Source organism: Malurus melanocephalus, unplaced genomic scaffold (assembly GCF_030028575.1).
Source record: "Malurus melanocephalus ecotype Western Australia unplaced genomic scaffold, MMel_1.1 scaffold_1029, whole genome shotgun sequence".
In the NCBI taxonomy this organism is placed as follows: domain Eukaryota; kingdom Metazoa; phylum Chordata; class Aves; order Passeriformes; family Maluridae; genus Malurus; species Malurus melanocephalus.
This window is the reverse complement of record NW_026624261.1, coordinates 17830-29334: the sequence shown is the minus strand read 5'-3', so window position 1 is coordinate 29334 and position 11505 is coordinate 17830. Positions and strand designations below refer to the sequence as shown.

Genomic DNA, 11505 nt, shown 5'->3' with positions numbered 1-11505 from the left:
CCCACCCGGCTGATTAGCATGGAGACCCCCCCACACCACTCACATCGCCCGCTGTGGGTCTCAGTTCCCTCACTGACCGCTGGGAACCACCCCCCAACAAACAATGACCAGCGGGACCCCTCCCCGATCACTCTGTGTGTGTGTGTGACCCCCACAGGCCCCCCGACTACTGAGGGACCCCATGAACGCACACAGACCCGCGTGGGTCTCGCCCTGCCCCCACCACCTGCTGTGGGACCTCTCCCGGGGCCTCACGCACCCTGACCGGCCTTCCACCTCCCACCACTCCGCTGGGGCGGCCCCACACCCCCACGGACCTGCGTGGACCCCCTCAAACACACACTGACCATTATATCCCCACAACACTGACCACTGTGACCCCACCACACTGACCAGACTGCGTGGGCCTCCCTCTGACCGCACTATGGGAGGTCCCACAAACCCACACTGACCGTTAACCCCCACACTGACCGGTGCCGCCCCCCGCCCCCCCCCTCACCGCCGGCGGACGGCGGGACCCCGATCCCCGCAGGCGCTCCTCCTCCCCGCCGCCGCAGCGGGTATCCCCACACCCCCGCCCGCCCCGGGAGCCCGTCCCCGGCCGGTACCTGCACATTCTCCCGGCCCGCCCGGGCCCCCGGCCCCGCTCAGCGCTGCCCAAGGCCCCGCGGCCGTTGCGGCCTCCCAGGCGGGGGCGGCGCTGGCCCCGCCCCGGCCGGAAGTGACGCCATCGCCCCGCGCCCGTTGCTATGGGAACGGCGCGGCCACCCTGAGGCCTCATGGCGGGGACAGGGCCCGGACCCTCCTCAGTCACTGCGTCCAAATGGGGCTGGAAGGGACCTCTGGAGATCATCCAGTCCAAMCCCCTGCCAAGGCAGGGTCACCTGGAGCAGGTGGGTTTGGGATGTCTCCAGAGAAAGAGACTCCACCGCCTCCGTGGGCAGCTGCTCCAGTGCTCCCTCAGTGTAAAGTCCTTCCTCATTTTGAGGTGGGAGCTCTGGTTTAGTTGATGGCCACTGCTCCACTGAAAGGAGTCTGGCACCATCCTCTGACACCCACGTTGGAGATATTTATATGGATTGGTGAGATCCCCTCTCAGTTTTCCCTGGACTAACCAGGCCCAGCTCCTGCAGCCTCTCTTCATTAGAGATGCTCCAGACCCCAAATCATCTTCATGGCCTCTGCTGGACCTTCTCCAGTAGCTTCTTGGCCTTCTTGTCCTGAGGAGCCTGAAGTGGACACAGCACCCCAGGGTGCCTCACTGGGGCTGAGGAGAGGGGCAGGATCCCTGTCCTGCCGGCCACACCTTCCCAATGCCCCCCAGGGTCCCATTGTCCCTCCTGGCCCAGGGACAGCTTGTCATCCACCAGGACCCCCAGATCCTCTCCTGTGGGTGACCCCCAGCCTGTGCTGGTACTTGGGGTAATCCCTCCCAGGTGCATGACCCTGCACTTGGCCTTGTTSAACCTCCTTAGGTTTCCCCCACCCACCTCTCACCCAGCCTCTGAATGGCAGCACAGCCTTCAGCTGGATTAGTCGCTCCCCCAGCCTGAATCATCATGAAACCCGATCAGAATCCATTCTACCCCTTCATCAGGTCGTTGCTAAAGAAACTGAGCAAGGCTGGACCTGGTCCTGATCCCTGGGGACGGTGCTGCCCAGGGCTCTCAAAGTGGACTCTGCTGTGCTGATCAGGCCCCTCTGAGCCCCGCATTCAGCCATTCTCCCTCCTGCATCCATCCGTCCATCCATCCGTCCATCCATCCATCCATCCATCCACCCATCCCACATTTCCTGAGCTCACCTACGAGGGTATCATGGCAAACAGGCTCCAAAGCCTTGCTGCAGTCAGCCCTGGCGCCAAACACTACCCGAGTGCCCCCACCATGGATATGGAGGGGAGGAGGCATTTGGGACCTGTCCCAACCCCCTTCCCCTGCCCCGTGGGGATCCCACTCCAGCCCCATGGAGGTGACAGTGGCCAAGAGGGAACCCAGGAGAACCTCAGAGCTCCCCAAACCCCAGCCAGAGCTTCCTACTCAGCCAGAAGGGAATAATCCCAGATTTGGAGAATTGTCAGGGTTGAAGCGACCTCTGGARATCATCCASTCCAACCCCTGGTGGATTTGAGATCCTGGGGGTGTAGGAGCAGGGTGCTCTGATCCCCTGCCAATACCAGATACTGTTAATGATAATCCACCGGGAAACTGAGGCACTGAGTCCCAGAGCCACCCCAAAAGAGCCCAGAGCTGAGAGGTGCCCCCACAGACATCCCTGCCTGTAACAGAGCACCCACAGCATCCAAGCAAACTAGACTGTGTTGTATTTACACTCATGGTCAGGGAGGAAGGAACAGGGAAAAGGGCAGTGCTGGAGAAGCAGGTGGCTGTGGGCTTTCCCAACAGATCCACKGGAGCTGCTGCACTTCCTCAGGGCTGGTGGCTGCAATTCCTGCTTCCCCTGAGAGCGAGGGATCACCCTCAGCCAAAAGTTCAGTGGCAAACCCAGCCTGGCCACAYACCAGCTCCAAACTGAGGGCCCCAGCATGCCCAGGGGTGACACGTGCAGCCACTGGCATGCTCCAGACAAAATGTCAACGTTATCCAGAAGGAAAAACCTGAGGAAAAGGCTGGCAAGAGGCAGCCTCGCTCCTCTCTGTGCTGGAGTGGGGTTTGCATCGGTTTGGGAGGTCTGGATGCTCCCGGTGACACCACAGGATGGCAGCTGGCACAAGCAMACACTGCTTTGGCTGGATCACACTGGAACAACCAAACACTCAGAAGGATCCCCCCACCTGCACTGGAGCAGAACTGCCACCAGCAGGGCAGGAAAACAGCCCTTGGAAGGAAGGAGCTGCTGCAGGCCCTTTGGCTCTGCTCTCTGACACCAAGGGAAACGCTTCCAAAGCATGGGATGGCCAGCAGTGGGACAGAAGCTGCTGCTTCTCCTCTGGGACACATCCAGGTTTCTCTGCTCATGAGAGGCAGAGCCCCGTGGCCACAACCTTGCTCCTGGTGCTTCCAGGGACCCCAGGAACTGCTGCATCCCCGAGCCCCGGCTCTTCCCTACGGAGCCCTCCAGGTGCTTTCTGGAGTGGTACTGAGATGGCATGTGGCTTTTCCTACACCTCCCTTCATGTGTGTGAGTGTGTGCATCCCCAGAGCCTTCCAGGTGTCTTTTGGGGTGCTCGAGGCCTSTGAGCATGGTCACCATACCCCAGAAGTTGTCCTTCTGCCTTCCCTTGCACCCCGGAGCCCTCCCTGGGCCTTCCAGCACCTCGGGGAATTCTATGAGTCTCCCACTGGACCCAGAGCCCTCCAAGCACCGCTGCCTGGGACTCTCCATGGGTGTTTCTGAGCCCCCACCTGCACTTCTGGGCACCCTTGGGACCCTCCTGGTGACTTTCCTTATGCCCCAGTTCCCTCTGTCTGGCTTGCAGAGCATATCCAGGGGAACTGGACCTGCCTCTCATCCCACGGGAGGGAGGAGGCAGAGAGGGCAGCTGGGTGGACTCCTCGAGCTCTCCCCAATACCAGCATGGCCCACGAGGAGGAGGGGACCCCACTGTCACCTGGATGCAGGGACAGGTCCAGAAGCAGAGGTGTGGGGACCTGAGCTTTGTGCACAACCCTGATGAGAGCGACTTGTGTAAGGCAGAAGGCAGGGAGAGAGGAGGGAGAGGGGAGGGAGAGGGAGGGGAAAGAAGGGAGAGGGAAGAGAGGAGGCACAGGCAGCGCTGAGGGACACACACCTTGCTGGGAAAGCAGCCGGGGTTATCCAGGGGTGCTGAAGCAGGAGGCTGGAGCAGGGGTGTCCCTGCTTCCCTCCCTGCAGGCAGAGGCACAAGGCAGCGAGCAGAACCTCCCAGAAGGTCCTGCCCTGCCCACATCACTTCAAGCYACAAAATAACACCCCTGTGCCAGCATCACTGCTCAACCCCCTTGGTGCTTCTCCAACGGCGTCACTGAGGGCGGGGAGGGGGAATCTGGGGTGTTGGAACTACGGAATCAACTTTTCTGCATCTGAGAGCAAACACTTCCCGGGGAGCAGACGGCAGCCAGGCTGCCAGGATCCCCCAGCTCCCGGGTTTACAAGCGGTGGGGCAAAGGGAACAGGGTCCAGCAGCTGCTCAGGGACTCCGGCCACAAGTCCTGGGTGGTTYGCAGGACTCGGAGCTGCTGGGAAGGGAAAGGCTGCCCGGCAGAGCCCGGCCGCTCACACCGTGCAAACCGGCCGGCAAGAGGCGAGTCCGAAGGTCTTGGCGCTGGAGCAGCGGGGCAGGACGGTCCCTTTTCCTTTGGGAAGCTGGTTGAGAACACATCAGCTGAGCTGTGGCTGTCGGACAGGCAGGGAGGGAGAGGAGGAACACCGACTGACTGCCAGAGGGGTGCGAGGAGTCCCCATGTCCAGGTGCCGGTTCGTGTGCGCTGCCGGAGTCACCCTCACACCGTGGCAGGGGCTGGGAGGAGGAGGAGGAAGGCTGGGAGGAAGGGGAGGAGCACCAGGCCGCCTGGCTGCAGTTCGAGCTGCTCAGACCCCTTCACAACTTCTGGATCTTCTCGGCGATAACGATGGGGTTTTCCTTGCGGATCTTCTCGGCAGCTTCTGCCTTGTAGTCGTAGGGGCAGGCGTGCATGTCGGAGTACCGGTGAATGGCACAGAACAGGTTCCCACAGCGGCAGTCGAAGCCTGAGGGGAGGAAGAGCAGGGACAAAGCYACATCAGGCCCCATCCAGCCGGGCAGGAAGGCGGCAGGGCCTCGCTCCTTCCTGCCACGCCAGGAAATGCCACCAATGCAGACAGAGGGGCAGAGGCGGGGGCTGCTGTCCCTCACAGGCCAAAGGGATTCTTCATTTGGGGAAGACCATGGGTGGCTCAGCAGCTCCGCGTGCTTTGGGCAGCCCCAGCTGTCACATGGTGGGTAACGCTCCCAGAGCAGCTGCTGTCCGTGTTCCCTGGGGACAAGGGACATGCCAGGCACTGCAGAGAGCCAAACTGCTAATCCAGACCAGGCTCCCCGCCAGCCCAGCTCTCCAGGGTCACACAGCAGCACCTGCACGGACCAGCAGCAAGCAATGGAACTGTCACCACGTTAGGATCATGCTTGAGATATTCAAATGCCAAAATTCCCAATTTAGTCACCTCACTCAGGGAAATGCTCAGAGTGCTACCATTAACACAGCCCACTGGGAAACTGAGGCAGAGAGCAAGCAGGGAATGTGCTGCAGGACAGCAGAGAGCCTTGATGGCAGGGAATCACACTGTCACTTCACATCTATCCAACTACAGGCTGTAAAGCCCACAAACRCCCTGCTCCAAGGTGCCAGTTTACTCCTGTTTGAGAAAACTCATTTTATCCTAAATGCCCTGGATTCAAAGAATTTTTCTTCAAGCTGATATCTAAAGAAAGGAATTTATTGTAGTTTAAAGCTCTTAAGGAAATACTCATCCAGGAAAACAATCCTCTCTGCAACCGGRAGGCTGGGCACAGAGCACCCTGCCCAGTTCCAGATTTATAAACCCACCCCTCTTCTAGGGCAGTGCCCTCCAATCTCCAGGCAAGCTCAGGTTCAAACTTCCCAGTCCAGACTTTGCCAAAGCGTCTTACATCCATGAAAATATCCAGCCCCTGGCTGCTGGATGCACCAAGGAGGCTACAGAAGCCAGTGCTCTGCCAGAACAACATGACCTGCACAGCTCCAGAGTTAACTTTTGTCCAGGAAAGCACTAAATGCCAGAGATAATTTAGTGCAATGATGTTTTTATTATCAAACCGCAGCCAAATGAATTGCATCACTTTCCAGGGGCAGTTTTCCCATTGATAGCAATGCCTGACACCATCCCAGCGCTTCTCTCTCCAGCTTTACAGGCTGCATGCTGAGAGCCATCCTGCTCTCAGGAAGCTAACAGTGGAAATCAGGCAGCATTAATAAATGGGATGAGTCTTGGAGAGGGATTTTCCATTTGGGTCTAACTCACTTCATGTCACTGTTACGAAAGCTTTACCACAGACCTGACTGGGAGCAGATTCCGACCCACAGCAAGCTCTGCCTTCCTCTACAGCAGCTTTTGCCAAGAAGCAGAAACAACCAAGAGGTGCTGCCGCATCCAATCCTGCTTCCAAGGGCTGCCAGGACCCTGGCAGGGAGTGGGATACTCCCCAGGCTGCTGCCTCAGCCAGTGCTGTCGCAGGTCGAGCTCCCCTCCCTCCTCTCCTGCAGCASCACAGCTCACTGATGGATTTGGGGGAACCTCCAGCCTCGGACCCTTGGAATCCGGCAGCACCGCAGCAAAACCAGATCTCAGTGGGCTCTCCCAGAGGACTGCTCAGGCCACAGGGAAGTTTTGCCAGAGCCAGGCACTCACCAGTCAGCCCAATCTTCTTCCGGCAGGTGAAGCAGCGGTTCTTCTTCGGTTTCGGTTTCTCCGAAGCCGTCTTGCCCTCAGCCGTGTTCTGGGRTATCTCAAGCAGGGTACCTGAAACAGAGGCAAGAGTTTTGCTGCCCTTCTTGTTAAACCACTCMTTTTATTACAGGAGCTGCTGGAGGCTCTGCTGACTCCTCATGTGCACAGTGCCTTGGCTGACATACCCCAAACKGTGAGATTTGCCTTGTTCTACCGAGGTCGCCACCTCACAGATTTCTCTCTGTTTCAAATGCCTTAAATCCAAGGCTGGAGTGGCCACTGGACAGTGGATACTCACTACAGCTCAGCTGCTGTACAGCAACACAGCTGTCAGCTGAGCCCACAGTTAATCCTTGCAGGGAGGAAAAAAAAAAGTTAACCCCTTGTAAGTATTACTAATTATTTTTGCTGATTCTTATGTAAGTGTTCCCCATATGTAGGTCTCAGAATGCTTTACACAGATATCCATCACTCCCTCTAATCTACCAAAGGGAAAACTGAGCTCTCAAAGCCAGATTGTTAAAGGTCACTGATGCTTAGCAGGATTTCCTCCAATACCTAAGCAGGTTAGAGAAGCCAACAGGAGGGAGGAGCTCCGACTGCTCRCTGGAGCACCTGCAGTGCAGGCTGCTCTGAGGAGACAAAATAGAGACAGCTCTGTAGAGCTGACCCTAAACAGCCTCCTAAAAATCATACAGGCAGAAGAAAGGGGCAGGCTCTTCCAAGCCTCTTTTTCACTGCAGCCTCTCACCTGCCTGTTGTAAATYGTCTCCTGGGCTTGCAGGCAAGGGATGACCAAACCCAAAATGCCCGGTCATATGTGGTGACTAGAGCCTGGCTTTTTAGCAATCAGCAGCTCCTGGGCTTTTTTAGCTTCCAATGCAAGCAAGCTGTCAGCTGAGCAAAGGAGGCTGTCTGYGTGCAGGATCACCTGCTGAAGGCATCAGCTGGAGGATGTGCCACGCTGGGCAACGACTCCAATCACATCAGGGCACCCACTSCGTAACACCCCCTCGAGGGACAGGTGCCCCCATCACACGGGGTGACAACAAGAGGCCTCCACTGCCCCCAGGCTCTGTCACAAACGAGTCTCCTCTCTCCAAGACTCTGGTGGATCCGTCCCCCTTCCTCCCCCTCTGGAGCTGGCAGGGGAGTGCCGCCAGCAGCAGCCGCGTCAGGCTGTGGGACGCTCCGGGCTCGCTGCCATTCACGGCAGAGGCGTCATGGAAGATTATCCTCCTGCCAGCCACTCGAGGGCTGGCAGCCACTCAGCCCTCAGCCCACAGAGCAATCTCTATCGGCCTGCCCTCAGGCACAGCATTTGCTCTCCTCCCTGTCACCAAAACAAGAGTTTCCTCCTCAGCTCTCAGGTGTGCCTTTACTGCCGGGAGGGGACACACCCCGGGCTCAGCAGCTGTCCCTGCTGCTCCAATGCACTCCAGAGCTTGGTGTCACTCAAACCTGTGCAAAGGCCAAACCAACCACCCTACCTGAYGAGGAAGAAGCTGAAGAGGCTTCGTCTGTCTTGCTGAATTCCTCTGTCTCATTGCTGGTTTCCTCTCTGGATATGCTCATGGCTGTCATCTGATGGGTCACAGGAGTCTGAGCGCTGTGAGCATGTGCAGCAGACAAACAAAAAAGAGAAAACACAAGTATTTTCTTTTGATGGACAGTTACGTGGGAGAGGCCTTCAGCCCATAAAGTTTATTTCCTTATATTCAAAAGTAGGTCAGGAATACAACAGGTCAATTCCCCTTGAGATCTGGGATCAAAGTTCTTTATAGACATAAATGGAATGAATCTGTGATGACCTCAGTTTCCTTTTCCACCCAACTATATCTCAAAGCCAAGGCAAGAGCCCATCCAAACAAGTCCAGGGGCAGGGAAACAAAGTTATGAGTCAGGGCTGTAATGTGATGGTAAAGCTCAGTGCAGYTCTGTCCTCCTTCCCATCAAACAGGGCCAAGGTCTCTAATCCTGCTGTCACAGCTTTCAGACTGGATCATGAGCAGGTGCTTTCACTTAGAATCACAGGATATCCTGAGTTAATGATCCTTTAGAGTTCCTGCCAAGTCCAACTCCTGGCCCTGTAGGAAAGTCCCAAAAAATCCCACTGCTTGGGACTGATCAGAAACGGAATGGTTGAACAGAGCAAATGATAGACAAGGTGCATTGGCTGCAGGAGAACCAAGGTGTCTCTTAATTTACTACTAACCCTCTGGTACCTCACTCTACACATCAGTCATCTTCATTAGGAACATTGCAATCTTCCAAATAAACCAGGGTCACAATGCAGAGTTTGATCCAGCCATGTGAAGGACACAGCCTTGTGTCCCAGAGCTGGATTTGAGCAGGGTTTAGATCCCCTCCCCTCCAGAGCCTGCCCCTACCTGGCTTTCACATCCTCAGGTGTGGAGTCTCCCTCCACGTGCTGCCCTGCGATTGCCTCGGAAGCCATGGGGCTGCTGCTGGGACCACTGGGTGCTACAAAACAAGAGCAGGCTTGGTCAAGTCTCTGAGAAATGTCAGCAAGTTCCTCAAGTGCTTGACAGCCAAGGAGAAAGCAGAATGAGCACTTCCAGCAGGTTTTAAACCCCTGTTCCCCACAGAAACTGGGAAGGCTCACCCCTGTTGGGATCACTCCCATACCCCTATTCCTACACTGTCCCCTCCAAATTTGTGCAAGGGACTCTGTGGGGTTAACACTCCAGGGCTGTCTGGATCTGGAACCCAACGCCACTGCAACTTCTCCAAGGTGTAAGAACCAGATCCTGATCTGCTGAGAGGAACCAGCTTCAACAGACACATGGGGGTTTGTGTCAGCTAAGCATCTAAGATGGGGTTTTAGGAAAACCCTTTGTCAGGGAAGGTCACATTCCTGACCATATTTTGAGTGGGTGACTCAAGGAAAACCATGATTACTCTCAGGAATAAACTGGGGAAGAGCTCTCGAAGGCATTTCTCGCTGCAAAGTCTGTACATAGGGCATCTGCACAAACCACCAGCAAAAGAAACCCCTGCTCATGTTGCAGAGAGCATCCTTCTGCTCCCATCCCAACTGCAGGAAACAAACCATCTAAGCCATGGCTTTTGTGTGTCAACACTGTTAAGATAAGAAAATTAYACTAAGAGGCCAAATAAAATTTCATTGTGGGGTTTTGTCATGGTTCCCAGCAGTCAGTGCATAACTCAGGGAGCAGGAAATAGCTAAAAGCTGGGATCACCATTCACAAAGGAAGTTTTACAGTTTACTGGAAGGTGCTGACTGGGATGGGGCTTCACAAACTGGTTAGACTGGGAAGAAAAGAACTGCCCCTCCTGACAGGGAACAGAAGTGCTTGAGGGTTCAGGTCCTCGATTCAGAGCCTTGGGTATCCATGGAAAGGAAATGATGATTGTTCTAGGAATGGGTAAATCTGCTGGTGCCCAGGTACCAGCGCCATGCTCTATCCCACTTGCTGAACACAGTTTACAWCCAGACACCCATTTAAAACAAATTTCCAGAAAAAAAAAATCCTCTACCTGGAGGGYTTATCCGGTCACTGCTCTGCTGCCTCTGCAGGAACTCCTTGTAGCACACGGAGCACATGCCGTTGGTCCGGGGGCTGCCATAGAAGCCGCAGCCCGTGGTACACAGCAGAGGCACCTGCGTCTGGTTTGTCTCCTGAGCCATCCTCGCTCCTCCCAGGCACCGAGCTACAGGCAGGAATCAAAAATAAACCCAGGACAGCTGTGAGGGCCGGAGCGCTCGGGCATTGTGCGCTGCAGCTGATCAGGAAGGAGCACAAAGGATCCTGAGAGAGCCTGGTTCCTGCACGTGCACAAAGAGCACTTGGGGCTCCTAAAATTCATGTCCTGGGGCCCTGAGCCACCCAGAGCTCGGCTGCCATGAGCAGCCCAGAGCCAGCCTGGAAAACTAACAGGATTTCCCTCCGGCAGCACGAGGCTCCCTAAAGTCCCGGTGACAGACGGGCACATCAGACCYGAACAATCCACTCTCCACCAGCACAAGATGTGCCCCCACAGCACTACTAATGCCCCCYRTGAACACCCACACCTCAAATGCTCYGTGCAGGCCCAGTCAGTCACATTTGGGTTTTTATTTAAGGCCTGGTTTAGTTTTATAATTCTCAGGAAGATGACGCAAGCGATGCAAAAAGAACCCACTGACGCTCTGTACTGACATACGTGGGTAAGGGGAATGTTAGCATGGTTAGGCTGGAAATAAGGAGAACSTTTTCTTTCCAGCAGTAAGACGTGATTCCAGAACACCTTCCCAGGGAAAACAGCTGACACAGTGAAACCTAATTTTAAATTTAATYTTAATAATTTCTCTCTGGATCACATGCAGTTACCTCCAACCCCAGGAATAGGCCCCTTCCAGCCACACATGGTGTAGCATTTACAGGGCCAAACCCACCGCAGCGCTCCAAATGAGAACCATGAGGCACAAACAAAAACCACACACAATTCCAGTGAGTGTGGACAACGTGGCTGCGGCCAGTTCAGCTCTGACACAGAACAAGGGCAGAGGGTGCGTGCAGGACCATGGTGGGTGCAGGTGGCTCCAGCTCGGGCACAAAGCCACGGCGTTGGTACCAGGAGCCCCCAGCAGCACTGCCTTTGTGGGATGCACAAAGTACCCACCACCTCCCAGCCAGCTCGGCCACTTCCTTTCCTGCTCCTACAAACTTGCTTCACCAAAAGAATAAATCAGAACACGAAATCATTACCCTGCCAGGAGCGCTCCCGTGGGACGGAACCGGGTCACCTCTGGTTTATTCCTCCTCGTCCCAGCTGGGGGATGCGGGTTTGGGCTCCGCACCCGGGGGTCTCTCGCAGAGCTCAGACCAGCGCTCCCATCTCCGCACCGCGATCCTCCCGGCCCGAACCGGCCTCTCCTCGGCCACCCGCAGCCAGGGCAGCGGTGGATCCCTCGGGGTTCCCGGCCGGCGCCCGCTGCCACACGGACAAACCTTGGGGAGCTGCTGTCGATCGAGCGTCCCTGCAGAGAGAGGGGGCCGCAGGCTCAGCCCTCCCCGAGCGCCGCAGGCCCAGCCGGCCGGACGGGCCGAGCCGCAGCCCCCGCCGTGCCCGGGC

At 56.5% G+C, this 11505-nt stretch overlaps 2 protein-coding genes across 2 annotated transcripts in view; both read right to left on the bottom strand.

Moving 5' to 3' along the window:
* ABHD17A (abhydrolase domain containing 17A, depalmitoylase) overlaps window positions 1-718 on the bottom strand; it is a 7248-nt gene extending 6530 nt beyond the window's left edge. The window contains exon 1 of the mRNA XM_057386675.1: window positions 609-718. The gene's annotated coding sequence lies outside the window, so the exon portion shown is untranslated. The remainder of the gene's footprint in view (window positions 1-608) is intronic.
* A 1582-nt stretch (window positions 719-2300) lies between these two features.
* LOC130585979 (AN1-type zinc finger protein 5-like) lies at window positions 2301-11436 on the bottom strand. Its single transcript, XM_057386676.1, has 6 exons — window positions 11139-11436; window positions 9928-10101; window positions 8796-8889; window positions 7896-8014; window positions 6367-6477; window positions 2301-4689 (listed from the first exon to the last, which is right to left on the bottom strand). Exons 2-6 carry the CDS (start codon window positions 10076-10078, stop codon window positions 4541-4543), a joined length of 624 nt encoding a protein of 207 aa, XP_057242659.1. The 5' UTR covers window positions 10079-10101; window positions 11139-11436; the 3' UTR covers window positions 2301-4540.
* Between the last annotated feature and the right edge of the window lie 69 nt (window positions 11437-11505).